Source organism: Triturus cristatus, chromosome 8, assembly GCF_964204655.1.
Source record: "Triturus cristatus chromosome 8, aTriCri1.1, whole genome shotgun sequence".
NCBI lineage: Eukaryota > Metazoa > Chordata > Amphibia > Caudata > Salamandridae > Triturus > Triturus cristatus.
The window spans coordinates 1,388,990,882-1,389,017,830 of record NC_140591.1 but is presented as its reverse complement, the minus strand read 5'-3'; the positions used below and the strand labels follow the sequence as shown (position 1 = coordinate 1,389,017,830).

The 26,949-nt window shown below is 45.5% G+C and overlaps 1 protein-coding gene across 2 annotated transcripts in view; it reads left to right on the top strand.

The window, feature by feature from the left end:
* SCAF4 (SR-related CTD associated factor 4) overlaps positions 1–26,949 on the top strand; it is an 872,346-nt gene that overhangs the window by 85,023 nt on the left and 760,374 nt on the right. For both annotated transcript variants that reach the window (XM_085623106.1, XM_085623105.1), the window contains exons 5-6: positions 911–1,046; positions 12,056–12,094. In XM_085623106.1, the coding sequence (XP_085479232.1) occupies positions 911–1,046; positions 12,056–12,094 (175 nt within the window). The remainder of the gene's footprint in view (positions 1–910; positions 1,047–12,055; positions 12,095–26,949) is intronic.

Below are 26,949 nucleotides of genomic sequence, written 5' to 3'. Positions count from 1 at the left end.
CCACCTGCCAAGCAACAATTTAATATGGTTTACCTTGGTGTGTGATTAACTCTTACCCGGCCCTAGCAACCTATCAAAAATCTCGTTTCATCATTAGCCATTATTGGTTAGGTTGCCACCTTGCCAGTTTTATAACAAGTCTGGCAGGTATTTTGATGTCTAGAATGGGAAAACAAATGGGATTTTGAAAATGAGTATTTTTTTCTACTTACTGACACAGATAAATCAGCAAATACACCAACAATTCAAATCAAAAGTGCTTTAGAGCTGTTCTATATAATTCCTAAAAGATCTACAAACCAAATAGCGGGTAATTGATGTGTCGAAAAAGAATGCAGAGAACTTCACACATTTTTTTCAGGCACTAGCTCAGAGCCCGTCCAGAATCTTGTAAAGGGAAGAAAGCTTCTGAGAAGGAAAAAGGCTTAAAATCACGTCGGGGCATGGGCCTAAAAATAGTTAAAATAACGCTGAACACACCTAAATGTAATTATATCCAGGTGGGAGAGTGAGGGGGTAGGAGGGAGGAACGGAGGGGAAAGGGGGCGGAGGAGAGACCTACGACAAGAAGGCCATGCTCTGCATGCACAGAAAGCAGAGAGCTTATAAACAGGGAGCCTAAAGGCTGCTTCTGCTTACTCTGCTCATATTGCAATTTTTGGCCTTTGGTGTGTGAATGTGTCAGTCTCCTACTGCCAAAGGTCTAAGAAGGACTGGCTTTATAGGAATGCTGTGGCTAACAACTGGTACTTTTTTAAATTAAACATATTATGATTTATTAGTGTATGCATTTAAATACTATAGGCTTCATTGCCTAATACATATACTGTTTTTCATTTCTATCCTGTTAAGCGAAAGAAGCAACTTTTAGCACCAAGGTGTATTTTTAACAATTTTTGGGATTTGACAGAGCAAGATTGTTCGTGTCCTGAACCTTTGGCAGAAAAATGGGGTCTTCAAGATTGAAATCATTCAACCACTTTTGGATATGGCTGCTATAATTACTGAGCCAGTACCAGTGTCAGACAATTCTACCAATAACGAAGGTAAGAGCAGTTGATTTTTGTTCCTTAGAAGAATATTTTTACTTGTGATGTTGAGGTGTCTGGCATGTGAATAGGTTTTTTTTCTCAACTTTGATTTAGTAGCGTTTACTGTGGCAACAGTTGCTGACTATTACCTTCAGTCTGACTATTAAAAAAAGTGAGAATATTGTATACTGTATCAATAGAGTTGAAGGTGTAGTTTGGCAAGGCTAAGTAAGTCTTCTGTCAGGATTTAAGCGTAGGTCGATGCAAGAATGAGCTGTGATTGTGCTACTTGTGTGCTTGACCAATATATTCTCCATTGTGAGGAAATTGCCTTTATGCAAGAGCACCGCCACTTTTTGGTAGCATCAGTGCTGGTTAATGTACTCTAAACACTGGGTGGGTTGACGTCCAGCGCCCAGTGTGTGCAATTGGCTAAACCCAACTTACCTATAATTCCCTAGTATATGGTACTCTGTGTATACAGGGTCTGTAAGTTAAATGTCACTAGTGAACTGCAGCACATATTGTGCGGCCACTAAAGTCAAAATGCAAAACATGTCTCCTGGCCTGCCCCGGCAGCCTTAGTGTGCAGTTTTAGAACGGCAAATCAGACCTGGCAAAATAAACTCTTTGCCAGGCCTAAATCTTCCTTTATACTACCTATAAGTCACCCCTGATGTAGGCCCCAAGTCCCTGTAGGGCATGGTGCACGATTTAAAAAAGATGGACATGTGTTAAGTTTTACATGCCTCATCAATAAAAAAATAAAAAATCTCTGAAGTTGTTTTTCACTGTCAGCGCTGCCCCCACCCCCCCCCCCCATAGAAAAGCACTGGGTTACTTAGTAACACATTATAATTCAAAACTTTGGTTTGGGAGTAGCTAGACCCATGCTTCCAGGGCTCAAAATAAACATTTTGAATCCAATCTGATGGTAAAGTCAGAAATAAAAAAATGTTTATTGACTTTTTCACAGAAACCAAACCTCATTTAGTATATGTAAACGAGGTCAGATTCATAGCAAATATTGTTTCAGTTTGCTAAATGCTGTTCCGTTGAACTAGAGTGTAACATAGTAGGAATAGAGATTGGGGGGAGAAAGGGGAATAGAGGTGAAAGAAGAAGTCACTCAGCCAGTAGCATCTAGTAGTACAGTCTAAAGGGGTCTCTAGTAGTCGCTTCAGAAGTGCCCTGCCGCAGTCGTCTCTCGTGTCCGGGACATCCACAGTTCAAAGTGGCTGGAGCTTTCAGGTGAAGTACTCAGCTAACTAATCGCCCTCCTCCAAATCCGCAGCAGCTGCTTCACCTCCTTTCTCCACATGCGAGCGCAGGTATATCTCCAAGAGAGACCAGATATCTTTAGGTTTAGATCTCAAAGGCGTATGCAGATTACTGTTGTTGGCAATTAGCTCTGTCGCAAAGCCATTTCGCCTCCAGCGACAGTGGATGCCTTCCCCAGTGCATTGCAAACTGTCACTCTGCAAGCAGGAGGAGCATGGTTATCAGTTTGCGCATTTCGGGCGTCATCTTCCTGACCTACCTAGCTCAATAAAGCCATCCTCTGCGAGTGCTCCAGAGGACACGCCGTGATTGCCTCAGTATCATCAACAATTGTCAGCCAGAATCTTTGCTCATCAGAGCAATCCCATGTAAAATGTAAGTAGCCCGTGCTGGGCACAGAGCAGCGCACACAGCGCGCCTCCTCAATCAGGCCCATCCTATGAAATTTTCAGGAGTTGGATCTAGGCGGTGCAGAAGATTGAAGTGAACTAGGTTTAGGCATTAGGGATAAGGGCCTGGGATTGTGCGCAACAGAATTTCCTTTGCTCATTGGAGAGGGGGGTTCCCCAAGTCTGCGTTCCTATTCCCTGCGAGCTCGAGGCATGCTCACCGGCTCAGTGGCCTGCTACTGAGTGTACAGTCTAGTGACTAGCCTGTGTGAGATGAGCTGTAAGTGTTTATTCAAGCACCTAAAACGTGCAGGGAACTATGTCTTTCTGATCCACAGCTGTTCATGTCTTTTGTATAATCTAAAAAACATTGTGGTATTTCAAAAGAGGGCATTACAAAATGGTTGAGGCGTCTATTGCCCTCAGTAATTCTGAAACAGAGAGGTCTCTATTTCGAAAACGGAGTGCACTTTCAACTGGAAGAGCAGCAGGGATGGGGCTTGTTAGTAGGCTTGTTTTTGGGAGATGTATGAAAAGCAGCAATGTAGTCTGCTGCGCATAAGTTCTCAAAGTGTTACCATGATTCTTTCAACAACAAAATGAGGAGAGATCCTTCGGTGGGGAGACCAGTGCTGAGACCTTTCGCTGCTATATTGCCTTGTACATCTGTGGTTCTGTAAGAGATCTCACTGGTACATCCTCAAAGGTGCATTACTTTTTTACTCTAACAAGCTGCTTCTAATTTGTTAACATCTACCATCAATCCTGTTATATATTCCTTTTTGAAAGGATTATTATTTGATAGATTATAAATCTAAAAAATCGACGTTCTGTATGATCTTTTTTTTTTTTTTTAAAGAAAACAAGTGGATTTGAGTTAAATTAGCACGTTAATTGATACCTAGGAAAAAGACCTGGAGCTTTGTTACCGTCCACACTGAGTAGGAATTAGATTAAACCAAGGGGGGTGAGGGGGCTTTAGTAGAATGAGCAGCATCAGTCTGTGACAAATGTGAGGGAATACCACATAAGGAGGCAATGCTCCAGAGCAAAGTTTAACGTTGCTCCTCAAAATGCACCCGGGGGAGTGAGAAGTGCTCAACCTCTAACTGCTACCCACTGATGCCAAGGTATACTGCCATCCCCCTGGCTGCTCTACACAGGCCTTTGAAGACTGTTGGTGTGATTGATTCCCCTTGGAGGAAGTTCACCTCTCTTCGCATCCAGCACTTTGGCTGGCTTTGACTGGGTTCCTAGATACCCATAGTATTGATTACCACTACACCGCAATTGTGATGTGGACTACCCACCCCCGGGAGCTGTGATCAGGGCAATCAACCTACAGGCACCTATAGTAGGTTGCGTCCTACTCTTCCCCTGTCCTGAGGAAGACCTTCAAGCTGAGGATGTAATTACCCTCTACGCAATAGGTCATGTCGAAACGTCAACATTCATCCCCAAGCGGGCCTGTACTATTTGCCACCTTCACCCCTTTCAACCAAAACATTATACATCTGTGTGTTTTGGAAATCATTGAGAATAACAATGAAGAGGATTAATGATGGACAGGCCATAACTAACTGGTGTTATTTATAACCAGTTTCAATTATAGTTGTTGTAATCATTCTCTATTGAATTATCTTTATTCTGTGACCCCCCCCCCCCCCCCTTTTTTTTTAACCTTTTTTCACACACTAGCACTATTCCTTCACACCCCCCTCTTTTGAGCAACCTCTTGACTATTCTATAGCGTGGGTATTTGTTTACCTGCTGAATGTTATTAAAACAGATAGTTTCTTGAGGAACCAATGGGTGCCTTTGTTTCTTTTTGAAGGTGCATTTTTTGAAAGCATTCCATGTATAAAGTAAGTTGTGCTGATTTTATGCATGCCTGAATTGTATTTTGAACTATAAACATCGCTTGACTTACTACGTGTTAAATTTGTCATCTGTTGTGGATATTGTAGTGGAAGACGTCTGTTTCTATACCATGGTCAAAATCAATTGCTTTCTATAATGCAGTTTGCATGGACTCTACAAACATTGAAGTCTGGGAAAGTTCCCTGGGACTACATGAATAACTCATCTTTGTTTTTACAGTTTAATCTGACTGATAAACAGTTCATGTCCATGAAGGATACAACATATTAGCTTATGCATATTGAAATGTTGGAACCATTTTCTGTGGCCGAATCTAACTAGGCTGTATGGCTCATTCATGGGTTAATAACACTGCCTTTTCCCTTGTTTAAGTTCAGTTCATGTATGAAACACTATGCCTTAGGCAGATATGAACCATTAGGTAGCGCTTTTCTCCATGAAGTATGGTCACTCCCATTCACATACAGGTGCCTGAGAGAGGGAAAATAAGTTTATTTGAAGGGAGAGGAGTGCACTTCTGCACCTGATCACTCACTAGTGTGCAAGAATATACAATTGCACGGTGCGTGCAACATCCAAGCCCCGAATTTGGCTTGCATTTTAAAGGGAAATCCTGTGCCAGCTATTACACCCCTTTCACATTAGTAGCTAACGGTAGTTATTTGCTTTTAAATAATGAAGCATGTTGCGGGATGCTAGCAGGGATTCTGTACATTGTAAAAATTTGCTTTTCCTGCCCCCGCATGGGAGACTCAACATATTCATCTGGCCTTCCATACCAACCTTGAAAGCAGAGTTCAACTAAATGAGCAGAATAAGGGCTCTATTGTCCCAAAAAGAAGTCGCCCTTACTTCCTCTCGGGAAACATTTGTCCTTCACGTAGCTTACACCCGCACCAAGGTGCATGCGCTTTTGAATACTGATCTCCCACTTCATTTCGGCGCTCTGATTCACACTAAATTCAATGCCACATCAACAACTGGCTTTGCGCATTTTTTCAAAGTTGTGTGCTCCAGCCTTGTGACCTCGTTCCAAACAATATTTGGTGATATACCGGCATTTTTTCATTCAATTTTTTCCAGCATCTTCGGCGGGCTAGCATTAATTCTCGCCTTGGCTGCCGGTGTGCTGCTGTTGATTTGTTTGCTCCGCAATGGCTGCACAATCTGTGTGACAGGACGGCCTGCCCTGGCTGTTCCAGTTGCGCAACCGGAAGCTTGAATACTATGGAACATTACCTCTGGCCACCTTGAGTGTAGCCTATGGATTGTCCTTCCGGTTCTCATACTTTACTTGCGTGCAACCTGTTTTCCATTGCCTGGATTGTTCATTTGAATGGACCCTGGATTTGTGCCTCTCCAACACTGCGTCTCCTGCCCCGGATTATGATCGACTGATGAGTTTCTTAGTGGCTCATGAGTTGGACTGTTTTGGTATCGGGATTATGGCCTGCCCGGTTGCACATGGAGTTCTAGGGAATTGGGATATATGTGCAGCGGCACATGACTTCCTGGCAAGAAGTTACCTCTAAGAACACGCAAGTTGTCCTCTGATGGATGAACGAGACACTGATGCTAGTCTGATAGGGGTTCTGGGTACTAAAGTGAGTTTTTTGGTACTCCACAATTCACTGAGGTCCTGGTTTCCTGTGCATAGTTCTGTGAATGAGCAGAATCCCCACAAGACAGGGAGGTACAAAGTCCTTTCCCTTGAGCAAACTTGCACAAGAAATCTGAAAATGGTCAGTAGCTCAAAGAATCCACCTACAAACTGTACATCTACCAGGTGTCGACAACATTACAGCGGACCAGCTGAGTAGACCGAACAACTGCTGCCACGAATGGGAGTAGAATCAGAAAACAGTACAATGTCTTTTCAACCTCTGGGGAACACCAGTGATAGACCTGTTTGCAACAGTGCAGAACAAGAAATGCCAAGTCTTTGCCTCAGTTTCCTTACCACCTGTCAAAGGGGAATGCACTTTCACTCAACAGGTCAGACATTTGTTTACGTCTGTCCACCAATACGCCTGATGCAAAGAGTTAGAAAAAGCAAATCAACCAGGAACAAACATGATCCTCATTGACCCTCAATGGCCAAGGCAAACATGTTACTCAACCCTGCTGCAACTATCTAAGGTGACGATGATCAAACTCAAAGCAGACAAGGACCTGCTAACAATGCAACAAGGCCAAATCTTTCACCCGGAACCAGCAACACTGCATCTGGCAGTTTGGCACCTGAGTACATAGAATTCGGCCACCTCAAGCTACCTCTACAAACAATGGAAATTCTTAAAGAGGCAAGGAAACAGCCAACAAGACAATGCTATGCAGCAAAATGGAAGCGCTATATCACCTGGTGCACCGCTAGGAAGAAAATCATTTCCATCAACACACAAGAGACAGTCATCACATTCCTAACTGACCTTTTGGACAGCTACATAACTATTCAAGCATAAAGGTGCATCTGGCTGTCATAGTAGCACACGCAAGAGGAAAAGCATGCAAAAGTTTCTTCACAAGACCTGTAATTAAAAAGTTGTTAGAAAGATCAAAAACATTTGTCCCACCCAGAGCAAAACCTGTTCCCACATGGAGCCTAATACAGTACTTGCTCAACTAATGACAAAACCCTTTAAGCCCATGCATGCAGCAGACCTCAAGCACATTACTCTAAAGATAATTTTTCACATTGCTATTACTTCCCTACGGAGAGTAAGTGAGCTACAGGCTTTAACAATACAAGAGCCATACTTGCAAATCCACAAGGATAAAGTAATCTTGAAAACAAACCCACATCTCCTACCAAAAGTGGTATTGAACAGCATCCTTACCAGTCTTCTTGAAAAAGAAAAGGGGAAAGAAGCCTCCATACCCTAGATTTAAGGAGGGCGTTGCTCTATTGTGAGAAAGTGGCTCTGTATATACTGTTCCTTAATAGGTACAGGGTGTACAGAGTCCACAGTCCCCCAGGGTTTGACAGAGGTTAAAGTTGGATATAACCTTACTCTCTAAAGTGGTAGCTTGGTCGAGCAGTAAGGCAGTATCCGAGGACAGTGTAAAGCATTTGTTGTACACACTCAGTCAGCAAATGGTTCCACACACTCAATATCTGAACTCTAGGCCAATGGTTTATATATAAAAAAAAAATATATGCTTGTTTTATTTTAGAACCAACACTTGGATTTAAAATATACTTTCTCAACAGGAGATGTTTCATATAAATACTTTTGCAATATGCAATAAACTTTAGTAAACAGTTACAAGTGGTTGCAGTAGGCAACTCTAGTTTTAAACACAACAATACATTGAGCTCAATGGTAAATTCAAGTTATTTGCAACAGATTACTTTTTAGATTACTTTTGGAATTCCAGGACTGGACCCTAGATTCAGTCCTGAGTCAGTTCTCAGAATCAAGTGATGATAGTCGACTTGATTGCTGTAATGATTTTTAACTAATATTTAGCTATTTTAAAAGTTGACACTTAGAAAATATTTCAGAGAAAACAGTCAATGATTCCCTATGGAAGAAAATTCAGGTTACAGGTACAGTATGTTCTCGTTACTTTTGTAATCCAGTACTGGGTGCCTAGAGTCAGTACTGGGACCTTTATCCAAAACAAGTAAGTAATTACGTTTTCAGATATTATACGATTTTTGAAGAATATTTAAAGATTGCAGAAATCGACACTTAGAAGAAATTTCACAGAAAAACAGTCAATGGTTTCCTATGGAAGAAAATTGAGTTAAGGGTAAGTACAGTTGTAGGTATTTTTCAGAGTCAGTGCTGGGCACCAAGATCCAGCACTGGGAGCTCACCTAAGAGCAGGTGAGTAAATTCGTTTTTGTCACTCGGCTGATTTTTGGTGAATATTTGAAGATTTGAAAAGTCCACACTTAGAAGAAATTTCAGGAAAAAGCCAGTCAATGTTACCCTATGAGGAAAATAGAGTTTGCGGTTTAAGGGTAAGTACTCGACTGGCAGAGTTGAGGTTCTGGGCACAGACTCGGGGGTCTCCCAGGGTCAGGTAGGTACAGTTGGTTCACCCTCAGCGGCTCTAGGGCGGCCGGGTGCAGAGAGAGTTAGGCCCAATGTTATCCTATGAGGGATAGGGGGGGCCTTGTTTGGTGGCTGCTGACTGGCAAGCCACGCGGCTGTGGGAGCTGGGCTCCTGGTCACTTACTCAGTGCAAGTAGGTAGGTGTAGAGTTTTCACTGCCAGGGCCACTCGGGCGGCTGGGTGCAGAGGGCTTTTGAGCCTTTGGGTGCTCAATGGATTTCAATGGGAAATCTCCGGTTTAGAAAAAGACTGCAAGCTCGGGGACGAGGACTCTTCAGGTGCCACCACCACTTCGAGAGGTAAGTTGGGTAGTTGGAGGATAGGTAGGTACCCCGGGATTGGGCACAGGGGGCCGTAGGGCGCCGCGTGCAGGGGTGCCTTTTGGTGTTGGGAAATCTAACCCTCTGTTGATCGCGGTTGGGGGGGGCACCTTGTTCTGAGGCTAAAGGCTTCTTCAGGAGTGTCGAGGGAGGTCCTTGGGTGCCAGACTCAGGGTCACAGTCGACGTGGGGTCGTCCTCAGGGTCTTTGTTCACTCCGGCACTGGCCAGGCTCGGCTGGTGCAGAGTGTGCTGGATTCGCGGTTCCTGGCTGCTGCCAGGGGTTAGAGATAGGTTTCGAGTAGAGCCTCTACTCATGGGAGTCCCAGGGGCTTAGAGACAAAAGGTAGCCAGGTCCAACGGGGTTGGTGAGGTTGCTAGCCACAAGAGATGCCGGATTGTAGCAGGAGCAGGTTCGAGGGTCGACAGGCCGGTAGGTCTGGGGCCAAAGCAGTTGGTGTCTTCCTCTTTTCAGCAGCTGCAGGGCAGGTCTTCTTTCTTCTTGCTCTTCGTAGTTTCGAATCTGGAATCTGGGGAAGGAAGGTTCAGGGTGCCCCTAAATACTAGATTTAGGGGCGTTATAGGTAGGTGAAGGGCAGGGACCAATGGGACCCTGTCCTGGGGTGGGTACGCCCCCTATCCTGCCTCTCTCCTGTGGGAGGGGGGCAGTAGCCTAGTTCTGATAGGGTAGGGCTCCCCATCTTCAAGATGGCGAGAGCCCGGCGATGTGCTTTACCTCGCCTCCCCCACCTGAGGGGTGGGGTTGGCAGGCTGGCACATCCCCTGTCCTTATTTGGGGTTTCCGGCCAAAGCTTCCCGCCAGAGTGGGGGGATGCAGGGGCCTGGGGAAGCTCACAGAGGTGGCATGCCTTTGAAGCTTCCCCCTGCCCATCCTGGGGGAGGAGATTTAGCACCTCGCCCAAGATGTGCATTGTTGCAGGCCCAGGAGAGCAGGGGCTCTCCTACCCAGGGGTCCAGCAACATGTCTGCTGGGTGGCAGCCTAGGCAGCCTCAGAGCAGACGTGGATTGGAGGTTAGGTTAAAGGGGGCACCTCTAAAATGCCCTCTGGGGTGCTGTGTACATTAAATCCCACACTGGCATCAGTGTGGGTTTATTGTGGTGAGAAGCTTGATACCAAACTTCTCAGTCTTTAGTGTTGGCATTATGGTGCTGTTGGTCTCGTGTTTGACAAGCTCTCAGCACCGTGTACTCTTAAATGGCAGCACTGCACTTACAGTGCCCAGGAATGGACCTGGGCACTGTATGGGCACAGGGCTCCTGCTCCTGTGCCAACACCATTGGCATAAGGCACCCAGCTAGAGGGCTGACTGATGTATGCCATGGCAGTGTAGGTGATGGGCATGGCACACAGGGATGTGTGCCATGTCGACTTTGTTTTTGTCTTGCACCCAAACACTCAGCCAGCAAAGGCAGTGTGTGTGTGTAAGGGTACATGGCCTCTGAGGGTGGCACAAGGAGTGCTGCAGCTCTTAGAGGCCTTCCCTGGTCACAAGGCCCTGGGTGCCTAGGGTACCATTTACCAGGGGCTGACATGTGGCCAGGCTTTGCCAATTTGGGTCTGGTTTGTTTTCAGGGAAGGAACATAGGCCCTGGGCACCTGATTGGCAGGTGTCCAGGGTACACTCAGTCGAAGTACATTCAGCAATTCAGCAAAAAGTGGGGGCATACCATGCAAGAAAGATGGCAGTTTCTCACATCTATTATCTGCAAAGGAAAGAACAAATACGCAAAACAAAACAGTTTTGTTGCCTACGCACATACCAAACACACAGGATCACCGGTCACAAAGGCCGATGCCAAAAAAGAACTAACAATGCGACCAAACTAACAATGCGACCAACAGCTCACTCCACTAGAAAGAAGGGAGCAACCCTAGCTTTTATGGCCAATGTACCTATTGACACTATTTGTGCAGCAGCAACATAAGCATCACCACTCACTTTTACAAAACATTACTGTGTGGACATACAAATGAGTAAGGAAGCTCAAATTGGACAGAAGGTGCTTCAACACCTGTTTGCAAAGTCTTCCTCTATGCACGGGAGAAACCGCTACGCAATCTAATGCACAGCATATGAATCTATAAAAGGATTCACGCTGCAAAACGAAATGTTTACTTATCAGTAGGAGTAGTTTTGCAGCTTGAAGAATTTTCGGGATTCACATGCTACCCACCCGGTCCCTACAAGGAAAACAAACAGGTGGGGAAGCAAATTATTGCATCAGTTATTTAATAACCATCTCAAGGTCTACAAGATACAAATAGGAACAGAAAAAAGAATCTGAAGATGGCTACCGTGCACGATGACCTCCAGGATACCGTCTGACGTCACACAGGGACGTACCTGGTACCAAATGGTGGTCGACAGTGACCCAAAAAAAAAAAATTTATTCCGGACCCAATCACTAGACGGCGGAATAACGCACAGCATGTGATTCAGAAAATTCTTCAAGGTGCAAAACTACTCACACTGGTAAGTAACCATTTCGTTTATGATCCAAGGGGCCTTTTAACTCCTGGGCGATCAGCACACTTTCACCTTAAAACTGACAAGTAAATGTGGCATGGAATATGTGATACTCTGGGTGAAAAATTAATGGTTGGGAGACTCGATACTTTGTACTTTCTTTGGGATTACTAATCTATATTGAGTCTGGCCAGTGGAAATTATTTTACGCAGGGGGAAGTAGGACTGTTTTTTTAGTCTGAGCTCCGAGGATTCCAGCCAAAGAAGCACGATTTAAAGGAGAATACACTAAGAAATCCAACAGTCGGTTAAGTTTGGTTGTTCAAAGTAATTTGCGTGAAATAAGTCTGTTCCAGACCACTTGGTGAAAGAGGGGGGGGAACTTGATGGTCTCCTACCAGCAAGTGGGTAATGGTTGCAGCTGCCTGCATTCACACACTTGTAACATTTGGTTCATACATCTCTAGGTTTCATATTGCACAGTCGTCTTTTACGTAGTCGGCTGTTAAAGATTGTAGAAATTAATTTCGACATTGCTTTGGTATTTAAGGTACTGTGTAATTTTTTTATTCTTTATACTTGTTTTGTTCTTAATTGTAGAACTCATGGAAAATATGGCTTCAGACCCATGGAAGACAGGTGACTATGAAAATGCTGACCAAATGTTCTTGTCTAATGGTAATGCACTAAAAACAGATTCACCTAAAGGGCATGCCTTTTAAATACAAGGGACTTCTGAACTGTTCCAGTGAACAACACATGGTCCGATATGTGAATAAATTGTGACGAAAATGTCACCTGCCTGAAGCACTGTCCTGCATCATGATTATGGGTTTTGCTTTACCAAAAACAGATCTTTGGACTTTCTTGGCATCCAGTATGTGAAAAACCTTTCTGCCCTGAGGGTTCGGTTTTGAGGGGAAAAAGTGGGAATGGCTACTGCCTGTTTAGAGTGGAATTCCAGCACCACATCTTTTAAAAATCTGTCTCCCACGTTTTCCATTCTCATAGTAGTGAGTCGGTGGGTACATTTGTATTGATGCTGGTGAATAGATTTAAAAAAATAGTCTGAAAATCACTTTTGTCCAACGTGCCTTTTAATTTTTTAAAAGAGAAATGTATCCATTTACAGATGATCATATTTGTGAAATTAATGAGGAAAGCCTGGCATTTGAAAATGGGAGATATGGTTAAAATGTCCCTTCTCCATAAAGTCCCTGTCCTTCAGCTTTCTTTATTACGCTTTTGAAGTGGAGGAAAATGGGGCTGGGGCACAGTCCCACATCCTTCTTGCTCTGTTGTGCACTTACTCTTTTATTCTGCTATGGAAGCAAGCTTAAATCAGGGAAAGCAGACTGCAGTGCTTACTGCTCTTTAGCCATTTTTTCCCGTAGGCTCATTGATCTAAAGATACCTCTATTCGTGCCTCTTCCCACCTTCGTTTACACAACATTCACTTTCGTTTTGGAAGGTGGCTATCAGACCAGTTTTCCAAGAGCTGTGAATCTTTGGGCCATACTACTTAAACCTCATGAATATTGTCTGTTGACCCTGGAGCCACAGGTACCCAAGAGTGCTGTAACTTTACTGAATGCCATAACCTTATTTCTAGGCTTTGACTCAGAGAATCCTTACAAAGTGGGTTCCGCCCATATAATGCCCCTTGAAAGTTTTTGCTTTTGACTGCTTGGCTATTAGCCTTTTACTGTGAGTCTCACTACCTGAGTCTGACTGGTGGTATATTTACGGTAAATGGACTGAGAATGCTAAGAGCCAGTATTTGTCTTTTGAGACAAGGCTGCTGCTGGACAGCTACTCTAAGAGGCTCTGGCATTTAACACAGGAGCGGGCAGGGCAGTGTGTTTGAGACTACAGTCTCGCGCCACCTGGTATCTACACACAGGTAACTTGTTTCCAAAGGGACTTTGGTGCTTACACTTTATTATGCATTACAGGTGAAATCTGAACAGTTATGCTCCTAATCGGCTTAGCAAGGTACCACTCTAAGAATGTCCTTTCTGATTACTTCAGTACCATCCATCAAATATCGATCTCTTGTTCGTGTTTTAATTAATCAATACATTCAAGACCACAAAAACATAGCACTGCCGCAAGAGACTGTATTTTTAGGCCGAGCCTAGCAAGCGGTGCTCTTGGAGATTACCTTTTGGAATCGGTCTGCAGTTTTGAAACACTCGTGCTTGTGGCGGCATCCACCTTGAGGGCGCGAGCTGCGGAGCGCAGGTGCCATCTGTTTCCAATTAGCTTGGCGCTGTGTGTCATCTGTTCGGTTTCCTATTTCAAAGGTTTGCGTCCACTTTGTGGCTGTGCGGGCTCGCATGGTTTTAATTGTTTTTTTCCTGCCTGACACGCTTTAATTGTTTTTGTCCTGCCTGACACGCTCTTCGGTAAAGCGCTTTGTGTTCTGTTTATCCCCACCCGTGTAAAGTAAGAGAATTGTCACCTAATCGAACCCAGTCCAGAGGCAACCTTTCGGCATATGTTTTCTGAGAGTCTACATTTTTTAAAACGTGTCTATGCACAAAGGCGAACTTAAATGTTTACTCCTATCGGCGGAGTTTTATGCAGTGGCCCTGCAGAGAAGCACAGGGGTTGTTTTCTGCCATCTAAATCTTGTCTACAAACACATTTGCAGAATGCTCTGTTGGATCTTTCCAACTGCTGCTTTTTTGCTGCAAACAATTCCTTTCAGCTTCGCACACCTGGTGCAGGTCCTGCCGCATAGCTGTGCATAGTCCAATTAAAACCAGTCCTGGGAGCCGTTAACTCCCGCTCTGACACAAAACTGGACAAAGGACATGAGTAACCTCCCTCCTGTCTATACCCGCCCCTGGGAGGGTCCCCTGAATCGTTCCAACCTTCTCCCGTGGGTACTTAAGGGCTTACCTGGTTGTAGGACCTTAGATTCGCCTTGGACATGATTCAGAATTGAAACTACTGCACTTCGACCGTCTGGGCACTCTGGACTTCGCTGGACTTCGTTTGGGCCTGACTTAGTCTCCCTTCCAGTCTGCTGCATCTCCAGGAACCTTCCAAGGCTTGTGAAGCATCCAGGGCAACCGAAGTAATCTCCCTTGGCGTGAAGAGGAGTCACTGCCCTGCATTCGCAGCCAGCGCAATGAGGACGACCGGTCTGCAGACCCTGAGCTCCTCCAGACTCCGTGGGCTCTGCCACTCAGGTGGTCATTTTCCTCTGTCCCCGAGGCCTGCTCTTTTCTCTGACCAAGTTTGAGGCCAGCAGCTTGAGTGGGGGTTGGAATAATCAAACCCCTGGGTACTGCATCACCTTTGTAGTTTCAAAGGCTTGTTGACATCTTTGCAAGAAGATCTCCGGGTTCCAAGTAGCCCCAACCCCAAGCGTCTCCTGTGACCGAGATTCTTCGGCCACACCGCATCGTGGCCTGCCTCTCTTGGTGAGCTGCTCAAGGTCCTCTCGAGACTCCTGTGCCGTTGGCCTGTGGGTCCACTTGAAGGTCACCTTTGATTTCCTTGGGCTCACCTGATTGCTTGAGCCTGCCCTGACTCCCCTGCTTGTGGTGAGTCTCCTGGACCTTGCTGATCCGAACCGTGCACTTCCTTGACTTCCTGCGTAGGTTGCTTTTGCCAAGGCTTGTTGGGGACACTGACCCCTCAGCACTCAACATCCTTTGTTGGGACAGCTTGGATCCGGCTACTGGTCGTCTTCAACGTTGCCTGTTCCCCGCAGCTGCAGAGTCCAGGTCACTGTCCACTATCCTGAAGCACCCTACATCGGTGGGCATTCTTCTACCGAGCCCCTCGTCACTCCCAAGTGACCCAGGTATTCCATGTTTGGATTCCTCCGGACACTTTCTCCTCTTCCAGCAGCGGCACTTTTCTAAAGTCCTCTATTGGGTTTGACAGCGGTTTACGACACTACTTCACACCTATGCACCCGGCTTCCCTGTGATAGGTAACTTGGGTACCACGGTATCCACTGGTGGGGTGGCTCTCCAACCTTTTATCTTCCACTGGGTTTATTCAGGATCCACAGGGAAGGGTCCTTATTCTTTAAAATTCCAATTGCGACTTGCATGGAGCACGCGGTCGTGTTAGAACACTGCACACGCACTCCATGGGGTCACTGTCTACTGAACTTGGGTGGTTCCTTGAGGGTCCCAGCAATTCTACATCCTCTCGACATTGTCTTGGCTCGAGTCATGGTTCTTATACCACTTTCTTAGTCTATGGTTTGGTTCCCCCTGAAACCCACTGTAAATTAGTGCTATTTACTGTGAGTTCTTTCCTAAAGTATTGAGTGCTTTGTGTCTCTCTCTCCATGTGGGAGATATTGTAACATACTAGGTAGTGTTATATAATAAATGCATATTTTTGTAACTACTATGTGGTTCTCTTTTCATTTAATCTATACTGTAAGATTGCATTCTGGTAAAACAAGCTGCTTTACACTCCAAGACTAAGCCTGAAGGCTGCTCTCCACAGCTACCACTTGGATAGCTTTCTTAAGGTTGTCTAAGACCTCTTAAATCACCATAAGGGTTGTCTGGACTGGTGTAAGGTGCCCACTTGCATTAGTGGACATAATATACCTGGCCAACCTTTCACAGTGTACATAAATGTTAACAAGTGTAGGGATCAGAGAAGAGCCCTTCAGAACTCCACAGTACAGCTGATAACTGGAAGAAATGAAGGGCCTCTCGCTAACCTGAAAACTGATTTTGTCCAAAAATGAGGCAAGCCTTCTCTGTAATACCAGCTTCTTTCAATCGGTTAAGAATAAGTTGGGATAGTGTATCAAAGGCAGCACTCGGGTCCAGGAGGATCAATGCTTTTGATCTACCCTTGTCCATGATGTAGGAAGCTGGGTTTCTGTTGTAGTAACCCCCCACTTTTTGCCAGACTACTGATACACTTTGACTCGATATGCCTTGGGTCCCTGCCAATCCGGTTCCCAGGGCCTCTATTCTTTCCCAAAACTGTACCTTGTACCCCCAATTGGCACCTCTCTGGCCACATGTCAGTCCCTTGTAAAATGTACCATAGGTACCAAGGGCACTGTGGCCAGGGAAGGCCTTTAAGGGCTGCAGGACTTATTGTGTCACCCTTAGAGGCCCTGTACCTTCACGCACTGCCACTGCCCTGGCTTAGGTCAGCCACCCCTCTAGCTGGGTGCACTATACCAGTGGTGAGGGTACAGGTGCATGAGCCTTGTACCCCTACAGTGTCGACTAATTCTTAGACATTGTAAGTGCAGTAATGCAATTAAGAGTATATGGTGCTGGGAGTTTGTCATTACGAACTCCACAGCACCATAATAGCTTTACTGAAATCTGGGACGTTTGGTATCAAACTGCTCAGCACATTAAACCCAGACTGATGCCAGTGTGGGATTTAATGAAAAATGCACTCACAGGGAATCCTAGAAATGCCCCCTGAAAAACGACCAGCCTCTGGTGGGTTCCCTGACTGGTACACACCAGCCTGCCACCACGAGACATGTTTTTGGACCTCTTGGGTGGGAGCCTCCGCTCCCTGACCTAAAAAACACAAAGCCTTTCCTAGGTGGAGGTGTTCACACCTACCCCAGGTCAGGAAGAGCCATCTGTGGCAGGGGAGCTTCAAAGGCCTTGCCGCCTTTGTAATGCGACCCCCAGCTTCTCCTGCTATCAGGAGCAGACCCCCTTCCTGTCTCCCCTCCTTTTCGGCGCGAAGACAGACATGTCAAAGTATAACAGCCGAGAAGGTGCTCCCACCTTTGCCAACCGCACCCCTCAGGTGGGGGAAGTGAAATGAAGCCCACTCTTCAGTGCCCGCCATCTTGCAGATGGCAGTCATTCTCCAATCAGGATTAGGGATTGTGCCCACTCCCCCACGTGGGGTGAGCACACAAAGGGTGTAGTCACCCAAAGGTCAGTAAGCGATTGGCTACTGACCTAGAGACCCCTAAAACGCCCCCTAAATACAGTATTTAGGGGGCAAAAGATGCCCAGCGGAGGAGACTACAGAAAAGAACTAACTTGGCCCCAGCCCTACTTGCCCGTCTGCCGTATCCAGAGATCCTGTGCCAAAAGTCTCCTTGTCCTGAAGTCAGCAACCTCCAGAACACCTGGGAGGGCTGACTTACTTCAGCAGAGACCGGGGTCTCCTGTTGACAGCAGCTCTGTTCAAAAGAAACTCCCAAGATAGACTCTGGCCTGCTGAGGACAGAGAAACCTGTGCCAGTAACCACCACTGCACCTGGTGCCTGTGGCCCGAATCCGGGTGGCCCACGGATCCCAGCAAGATCCCCAAGTGCTCCAGAGCCCGAGTCCACTGTGGGTTGATCCCTCCCGGACTTCCCGAAGTCACCTGCAGCCTCTGTACGGAGACCCCCCCCCCCTCCCCCCAACCGCGAGTGGCCCGGTACGGTGAAATCCAACATCAAGACACCCCTGCATCCAGCCACCCTGGAGAAAAAGAACCCGAGGTGCACCTACGTCCCCGAGCCCTCCAACTTACCTGTCCAGCTGTTGGTTCCTCCCAGAAGTCTTCCTGGACTGAGCATTCAGCCAAAATCGGCAACTCCCATTGAAAACAGGGCACCCGATGCCAAAACTGCACCCTGCCACCCCTGCGCCGCTGCGGGTGTGCTTTGTGTGCGAACTCTGATCACCCTTTGCCCTGAGCTTAACACCATGTGCTTTGCACCCACAACCTTGTGGCCTGCTCGTGTGCAGCCACCAACCAGAGGCCCCCTATCCCCCATTGGATAACATTTGGCCGCAGCACTCTGCACGCGGCCACCCTAGTGCCGCTGAGGGTGTTCTGAGAGTGCATCCTTGACCCTGGGGGAACCCTGGTCCTAATCCCAGAATACCAACTACCACAAATAAGCACTTGCTGGCAAACCGATAAGTAAATGTTCGAAGCATGTGAGCTGTAGATCACATACTGTGCATAGCCTGCCATCTAGTGTTGGGTCCGGATGTTTGCTCTTTGTTTTTGTTTGAAGAAGTCTTTTCCTGTCACAAGGTAGGTGACTCCTCCTTTAGGCTTTTGGCGATAGTGGGCATGGGCATCGACTCCACTGTTAGATGGTTTGCCGCAGAGGGTGATAATGGAGTTAGTAAGGTGTGTGTTTGTGTGTGTGTGTCTCTGTCTCTAAGTAAGATGTAACTGCAACAGTTATAGGTACCCGAGGAGGCATGTGGGCGCATGTGACTACAGCTCTAAATGCCAAGAACAGATGCATACTGGGTAAGTAGCATTTTCGATTTGAGGCATGTGAACTGTAGATCACTTGCTGTGCATAGACACAAAAGCAGTGGTCTGACATAGCTTACGTAAAACTGCGTGGCCCACACTAGCTTGCTGTCTTGCTAACATATCTACACAATAGTGTTTTGTGAATGTGTGAGGTGTAGACCATGTTGCTGCTTTGCATATATCATCTATGGGTACATTTCCTAAGAATGCCATAGAGGCCCCTAGTTTGCGTGTGGAGTGCGCTCTAGAGGGAATTGTTAAAGTTCTTTTTGCATAGCATATTCGAATGCACTTGACTATCCACCTTGTAATGCCCGATTTTGATATAGGATTGCCTTTATGTAGTGGAGCAAAAGCGACAAATAGTTTAGTTTTGCGGAAAGCTTTTGTCATTGCTATATAGTAAAGAATAGCTCTTTTCACATCTAAAGTGTGTAAAGCACTTTCTGCCAAAAATCTGGTTGAGGGAAAAACACAGGCAACTCAGCAGATTGGTTGATATGAAAGGCAGAAATGACTTTTGTTAGAACTTTAGGGTTGGTACGCAGAACAACTTTGTTTTGGTGTATTTGTAAGAATGGTTCTTCTATGGTTAGTACCTGAAGCTTACCCACTCTCCTCAGATGTGATAGCTATGAGAAAAGCTACCTTCCAAGTAAGAAATTGCATTTCACATTTATGCAATGGTTCATAGGGTGGACCCATTATTCTGGTGAGGACCAGCTGAGATTCCACACTGGAGCAGGTTGAAGTCTTGGAGGAATGATTCTTTTAAGTCCCTCCATAAATGCTTTGATGACAGGCACTCTAAAAAGATACAGATGTTATCTGTTCTAAAGGCATGCAGCTATTACAGCAAGATGTAAGCGTGTGGAAGAGTACGCTAAATTGGAACGGTGCAGATGTAGTAAATAGCATATGATATTTTGAACTGAAGCATCCAGTGGATCTATTAGATTATTGCAGTATATCACGAATCGCTTCCACTTTGCTACATAACATGCTCTTGTGGTAGGACGTCTAGCCTCTATGATAATATTTATATAGTCTGGCGGAAGATTACGGTTGCCAAACTCTTAAGATTTCAGGTGCCAGATCGCAAGGTTGAGTTGGTGGGATCTGGATGTCTTATTTCTCCGTGGCTCTGAGTGAGCATATTGGGAGTTAGGTGTAGTTTTTGGTGAGGAACTACTGAGAGCTCCAACAGGGTTGTCGAGCCCATGTGGGAGCAATTAGGATTAATGTCAGGGACGCCTGTCTGAGCTTCTGAACCACTAATTGAATGAGTGGGAGAGGCGGAAATGCGTAGGCAAATATCCCTGACCAAATCATCCATAGTGCATTGCCCTTGGACAATGGGTGTGGATGTCTGGATGCGAAGTTTGGGCATTTCGCGGTTAGGTTTGTGGCGAGCAGATCTATGTCTGGAAAGCCCCACATTTGAAAGAATGGGAGGAGAACTTGAGGGTGGGGTTCCCATTCGTGGATCTGTTGTCTTTGACGAATTAGCAGATCTGCAATCTGATTGTTTTCTCCTGGAAGGTGTTCTGCCAGGAGAAACATTCTGTGATGTATGGCCCATTTCAAGATGGTCTGTGCTAGTTGTGACAGCTGGAAAAAGCGTGTCCCCCTCCCTTGTTGGGTCTCGCCTGAGCCGGCGCGCATGCGCTACTCTGCGAGGCATTAAGGGCTTTTGAGCTCTGAACACACGCTTGTGCGTGGTTTTTATTTTCTGAGCCTGCGATTCGCTTGTGCATGTGTCTTATTTAAAAACACACCACGCAATTGGTGCAAGGTGGGTGATTGTTTGTTGTTGGCGTTAATTGGAAACTGATGGTGCTCGCATTTATAAGGTCGAGCCAAGCGCGCACCACTCCCGCTGCTTTCACTTTTGCTGCCATTTGTTTTGTGAAAGCCTCAGTTGAGCAGTGTTTTATTTACGGCGGTTCCTCGGTCTATCCATCTGTGCCTTCTCAGTTGTGTGTGTGTGTTTTAAGTCGAGCTAACCCTGTGACCGAACTTCTAGGAGGAAGGCTCGGGACACTCCGGGTGTCAGATGTGGGGTTCATGAAGGGTAATGTAAATATTAGCATTTTCTCTGGAGCAGGCTGTCGTAAGATGACAATATTTGTTAATGTATGCTAACATTTGGGAGCAGTGGAAGGGGCATTTAGGAAAAGATCATGGGGAAATTAAGTTCCCGATTGACTTGCGTTGAAGTGGAAGTTTTTTTCGAAATAGAGCCATTTTGCATAAAAAGTATTGACGTTATGGCCAAATCAAAAGTGTAAGTATGTATGATACATAGTATTGTGCAGTGTTTTTGTTCAGTGCTTGAAAGCAATAGTTTTGTTAAAGCTTGTATGGAAATTCGGTTTACAAAAACGACCGGAAAGTACCTTAAGACGTCACTAAATAATCAAGAGATGATCCTACATGCGCCCACGATAATCGTTTTAGAGCTCTATTCACATCTTTTTTTATCTTTCACAAATTGTTAAGACATTTTTGGATAACAGAAGGGTGTTTTACTTTCTGTTTCCACGTATTTGGAGTGTTATTTAATATAAAGAGTTGGAACTACTTGCGGATTGAAACTGTGATTAAAACTACCGTTTTGAAGGTTTCCATTCTTCCGTGCATCTCGAAATGCCCTTTTTCATATCTCTGTGCATGAAGTGTGCTAGTATTAACACTTGGGACCAGAAACCAACTTTATATGCTTAATACTGTAGTGTACCACATTTGATGTTTGCTAATGTACACACCGATAGGGTGCTATTTTGAACATTGTTGTACAATGGTGAATAGATGTATGATGTTTGTTACTAGAAATTATCCAGTGGGGTCTTTTTATTTTTTATAGTTTGCTAATGTTACAAGCACCCCCAGCATGTTATTAACTCATTATCACAGTCAGTACAAGATTCAGGCCAGCAGAGGAAAACATTGCTTGATAAGAACGACCTTAGTAAAGTATTATTGTCTTAGTCACAACCTCTTATTTGTGCTCAACGTAGTGTGGCCATACAAGTGTAGTTCTTAGTTGGAGGCAAAACAATTACAAATGCATTTCACTGTTATGTCTCAGATTTCACACGAGCACGCGTGGACCACGCAGCTCGCATGTTGATGACTTGTTTTCCCTTACAGCGTGCGCGCTTACAACTAGCGAGATGCTGGTCTTTCATTGACAAGACAAGGCTTTCCCCAGGCGGTGTTACTACTGTGGTAATATATTTAGTGGAACCACTGTGTACTTTTCTTGAGCACTTTTTCGTTGTTAGCGCTGCGAGTACCAAATCTCCTACCTCTCTAATCTGTGTTCAGACTCCGCATTGTACAAGTTACCCCTGCATGTCCTATACATTTTCACTGCAGCACATTTCCGCCAGAACCGCAGTTGCTAAGGTTTTACAGGAAACCCCCCTCTGACAGTGTAGCGGTTTCTATTGTGCCTGACACTGGAGGGACGAGCAGCGCGTGTCACTCTCTCACTTCAGGAAGCCGCATGAACTGTGGGGGCACAATGCCATCTCCACAGGCGCCCCTGTGCCAGCAGGGGCTGCCGCATGTATTGCACTCATAGGACTGGAGTGCTTCACCTTGAGATGCCCCCTCGCTTGTCCCCCGCCTCATGCCGTGCAAACTCCCTCCCTACCCTCTCCGTGCGTGCAGCATACACTGTATGTGTGAATGAAGCAGCACAAGAAGCCTGGCTTTTAAGGGGGTGTCAACTCATTCACATGAGTTGAACCTCCAAGGTCACAGTGACACCATTTGCCAAACGCGTGCAAGGCTGTGAATGAACCGTTTGGGTGGGGTCTCATCAAACTCCACGATTGTTTCAACATGTTTTGACCTTTTGAACAGAACTCACAAGTCTCATTGTATGGTTTTCAAACGATGTCCTTGACTTTACATTCACACCTAGGGTGCAGTCTATCCATGTGCATGGTATTTTGCAGTTCGAGGCACACAGCATGTGGCCAAACACCCACCGAGGCTTCCAATGCATCACCGAGCTCGCAAAGGAAGAGTAAACGTTTGCACCCCCCTCCCCAACATTTTTAATGAACCAGCTCAGTTTGAACATGGCTAGTGTGCTTTGGTATTACTCGGGACAGCGAGGCAAATCGCTCCTTTCTATGTCCCGAAAAAGGAAAGAGTTTTATAAAACCCACTGCCAAAGGCTTCCGAACGGAGGTGCCGACGCAAAGCGGGAAGAGAGAAATGAGGAGAAAGCATGCTGTTGCGGTAGCTCTGATGTGTGCCCTTTGTTTGCTTGTTTGTTAGGGGCTGCACCCCTGGAACCCCAGCTCCAGCGCACCTGTATGTAACACCGGTGAAGTCTTACTGAGAGAGAGGATTTTAGTTTTTTGTTTTTTTATAATGGGGTGGAGATTTTTGCACAATGGCTCTTCAGTTAACAACACAATTCGTCAAGTACGTTGAAGCTCTGAAACCTCTTAGAGGAGGACATCTTCAGGTCTGAGATCAATCTGCTGTGTTCCATTTGAGAGTTTATTGTTCAGAGATCGATCACCACCTTACACTTAATGTCTGCAATTATTCAGTTCAATAGAAGAACCTTCCCGTATTAATAAAAAAAGTAGAAAGTGTTAAGCTTTGAACCAAATCTGTTAGCACCAATGACCTTGTAAAGGTGAACCGTAATCAGGTGGCTTGTTGACGTTTGATAATGAAATATTCAAGGCCACAGTATGGAAAGATGGCAGCATTGCTTGAGAGCTGAAATGTAGGGTTGAACCTGCAGAATAAGTTACTTAGTTCTCAATACTATTCTTCAACTGATATAATTAGGGCGACGTTAAATTACAATGCCCACCAAAGCGCTTTGATGCCCTTAGCGGCGATTACATTCCTTTTTTTTTTACTCTCAACTATTCCCCTGCAGCGCTTTGCTCGTGCTCCGCACCGGTTGATGGATGTGCGGACCCAAATCTGCTGATTACAGGAATATGCTGCAGAAGGCGAAATAGGATTCATGCCATTAACCCGCCCACGCATTGGGCCATTTGTCAGGCCTCCATGGAGCTGTTTCAACTCTAACGATGCACCACATAATTACTCTACTCAATGCAACATAAAACACTACACATAATACCACTCAGTGCCACATAATTATATGCTGCATAATTACACTGCACTCAATGCAACATACACTCCACATAATACCACTCAGTGTCAGTTACACGCCACATAATTACACTGCTCAATACCACATAAATCCACTCCACGTAATAACACGCCACATAAATACTCTACTCAATGCAATATAAATACACTCCACATAATACCACTCAGTACCACATAATTACACACCACGTAATTACTCTACTCAATGCAACATAAATACTCCACATAATACCACTCTGTACCACATAATTTTATGTTAAAATCTTTTTTTAGTCAGGTTGTTCAGTTGTATATAACGTCGTCTTGGTTTGTATAAGGGTAACAAAAATGCTTAACACTTTTTATGATAACTTTTCAACAGGATGCACAGCAGCCACAATGCTCTACAAAATAGCCAAAAGTTCTGGCTAAACACAAGGCCCCAAAGGCGAGACCTATTGGCTATGCCAATGTTTGTTTTTGTATGTGGTACATTGCTGTCATGTTGTCTGTACGGATCAGGACAGCTTTGCCTACTAGATAAACTTGAAACGCTTTGAGCACCAGAAAAATTGCTAGCAGCTCTAGATGGTTTATGTGGAGCTGCTTTTGCTGCAGGCTCCACCTGCCCTGAATTGTATGTGTCTGGTGACGAGCTGCCCAACCAGTGAGCAGTGAGTCTGCTGTTAGCAGTATCTGTGGAACTGGGCCGATGAAGTGCCGCCCTCTTGAAAGGTTTTGTGTATTCCACCACTGCAGAGAGCGATGGGTGCGGCCGTCCACCAACACTAGATCTGATAACAGATCCTGATTCCACGGACATGCTAAGCACTCTTGAATGAGACACATGTGAAGTCTTGCGTAAGGGACTATTAGTATGCAAGATGCCTTCATCTCTAGTAGCTGCATTAACACTCGAGCTGGCAATGAGTGAGGCTGAAACTGGCAGAGCAGAGTCTGCGTGTTGCGGATTCTGGCCGGATTGGGGTAGGTCAAAGCCTTTTGTGTATCTATTGTAGCTCCCAGATACGCCTGTGTGTGGGATGGCTGTAGATTAGACTTGGACAGGTTCACTGTGAATCCAAGATCGTGAAGCAACTGTACTGTTTTGTGAATGTGACGGAGACCGCTTTTTTGCGAGTTGGCTTTTATGAGCCAGTCCTCCAGATATGGGAAGACGTCAATGTGTTATCTTCGAAGGTAAGCTGCGACTACTGCTAAACACTTGGTGAAAAATCTGGGTGCGGTTGTTACTCCGAATGGGAGCACCTTGAACTGATAATGCTGTTCTTCTAACATGAACCTTGGGTATTTCCGATGAGCAGGATGTATTGGGATATGGAAATAGGCGTCCTTTAAGTCCAGAGTGGACAGAGTCGTTTTGTTGAGGGAGCAGAAGGACTTGTTGGAGGGTGAAAGTGGTCCGATTGAAAGTCTATATTTAGTTCTCTGAGGTCTAGTATAGGCCTGAAAGTGCCGTCCTTCTTGGGAATTAAGTACATGGAGTATACCCCTGTCCCTTGATGTTTTAATGGAACTAGCTCTATTGCTCCTTTTTCTAACGGAGAGAGAACTTCTATTTTTTTCCAGAAGGGTAAGATGTTCCTGTGACATTGCATGTGATCTTGGAAGATTGTTTGGGGGAGTGTCTGCAAGTTCCAGGCAGAAACCATATTGGATAATTTGTAAAACCCATTTGTCTGAGATGATGTTGCTACAGGCAGAAATTGAGAGAGCCGTTACCCGAGAGGAGTGGAATGATCGGGGTGGTAGCGGAAGGAAGTCACTGTTAGCGGGGGAAGTGTGTGTGGAGTTGCCTCTGCCTCCTCCCTTACTATTGTTTCCTCTAAAACCTACTCTAAAATATCCTCTTGATGAGGGCAATTGGTTGTTTCCCTTGTAGGAGGGGAAGGATTTTCTGTGGTAACATTTTTGGAGCCACCCCTGTAAAAGGAGCGGCTAAAGGAACCCCTATTAGTAGGTAATTGTAAAGCCCCCATGGACTTAGCTACCTGTCTTTTTTTTTTTTTCTTGTTTTTCCTGCGAGGTGGCAACTGCTGGACCAAAGTGGTGTTCTTATCAAAGGACTGATTGAGAATGGAGGCCTGTACCTCAGGTTTGAAACTGGAAATTCTCAACCATGCGTGTCTGCGTAGCAATGCGCTGGTGTTTACTGCGCGTGCTGCAGTGTCTGCTGCATCTAATGTGCACTTGATGGAAGTATTGGTGATATTTTTTCCCTCTTGGATCAGATCATTTGCCTTAGATTTGTGCTCCTCATGCAGAAATTGCATACGTTTTCCCAGCTCATCATAATGAGCCCTATCGTATCTGGCTAGCAAAGCCTGAGATTCTTCTCTTTCTTTACAGAGTTTTATATAGCACAAACTTGACCCAAATCGGGTATCAAAGTGCTTTACATAGCACCAGTTGCATTACATGAGGTCACATTCAGTTTTGTTAGGCACGGGAAGATTGTGATTTGCCCAGAATCACAGGATGTTCAGCGTCCTTGCCGAGACTCGAACCCAGTTCCTCAGATTAGAGTTCGGCCACCCTAGCATTTGCAGTGCGCCAATTAGCTGCCTGTGAGGCTACCCTTTTACCAGGGGTGTCAATTAACTTGGACTCCTTATCAGGAGGAGGGGCCTCACCTGTGGCCTGTGAGTTAGCTCACATGCGAGCCTTGGAAACCACAAGAGTCTAAGGGCAGCTGACCTTTGATGTAAGCAGGGTAAGTAGGTGCTTGCTTGTATTTTTTTACAACCCTGGGCCTGATGATTCTTGCCCTGTCAGGGTCCTTGAAAAATTAATCTGCATGCTTAAGCATCCCCATAAGGATTGGTAATGTATGTGTACTTTTCTGAGTAGAGCTTCAGGTCTCAACAAGAAGTCCTCCTCTAAAGCCTCCTTATGTAGTTCCACCCCATGGTAATGAGCAGCCTGGTTAAGAGGCTCAGTGTAACATATAATGTCGGGAGTTGATGGCCTGGACGGATATAAGTCAGTGTCTGTGTGGGGATCAGTATCCTAATCCTCCTATGGGTCAACATCTTGTGGCCAATCTTCAGTGCTCTGTTTGCAATGGGGACCTCCGGTTTGCTATGGCA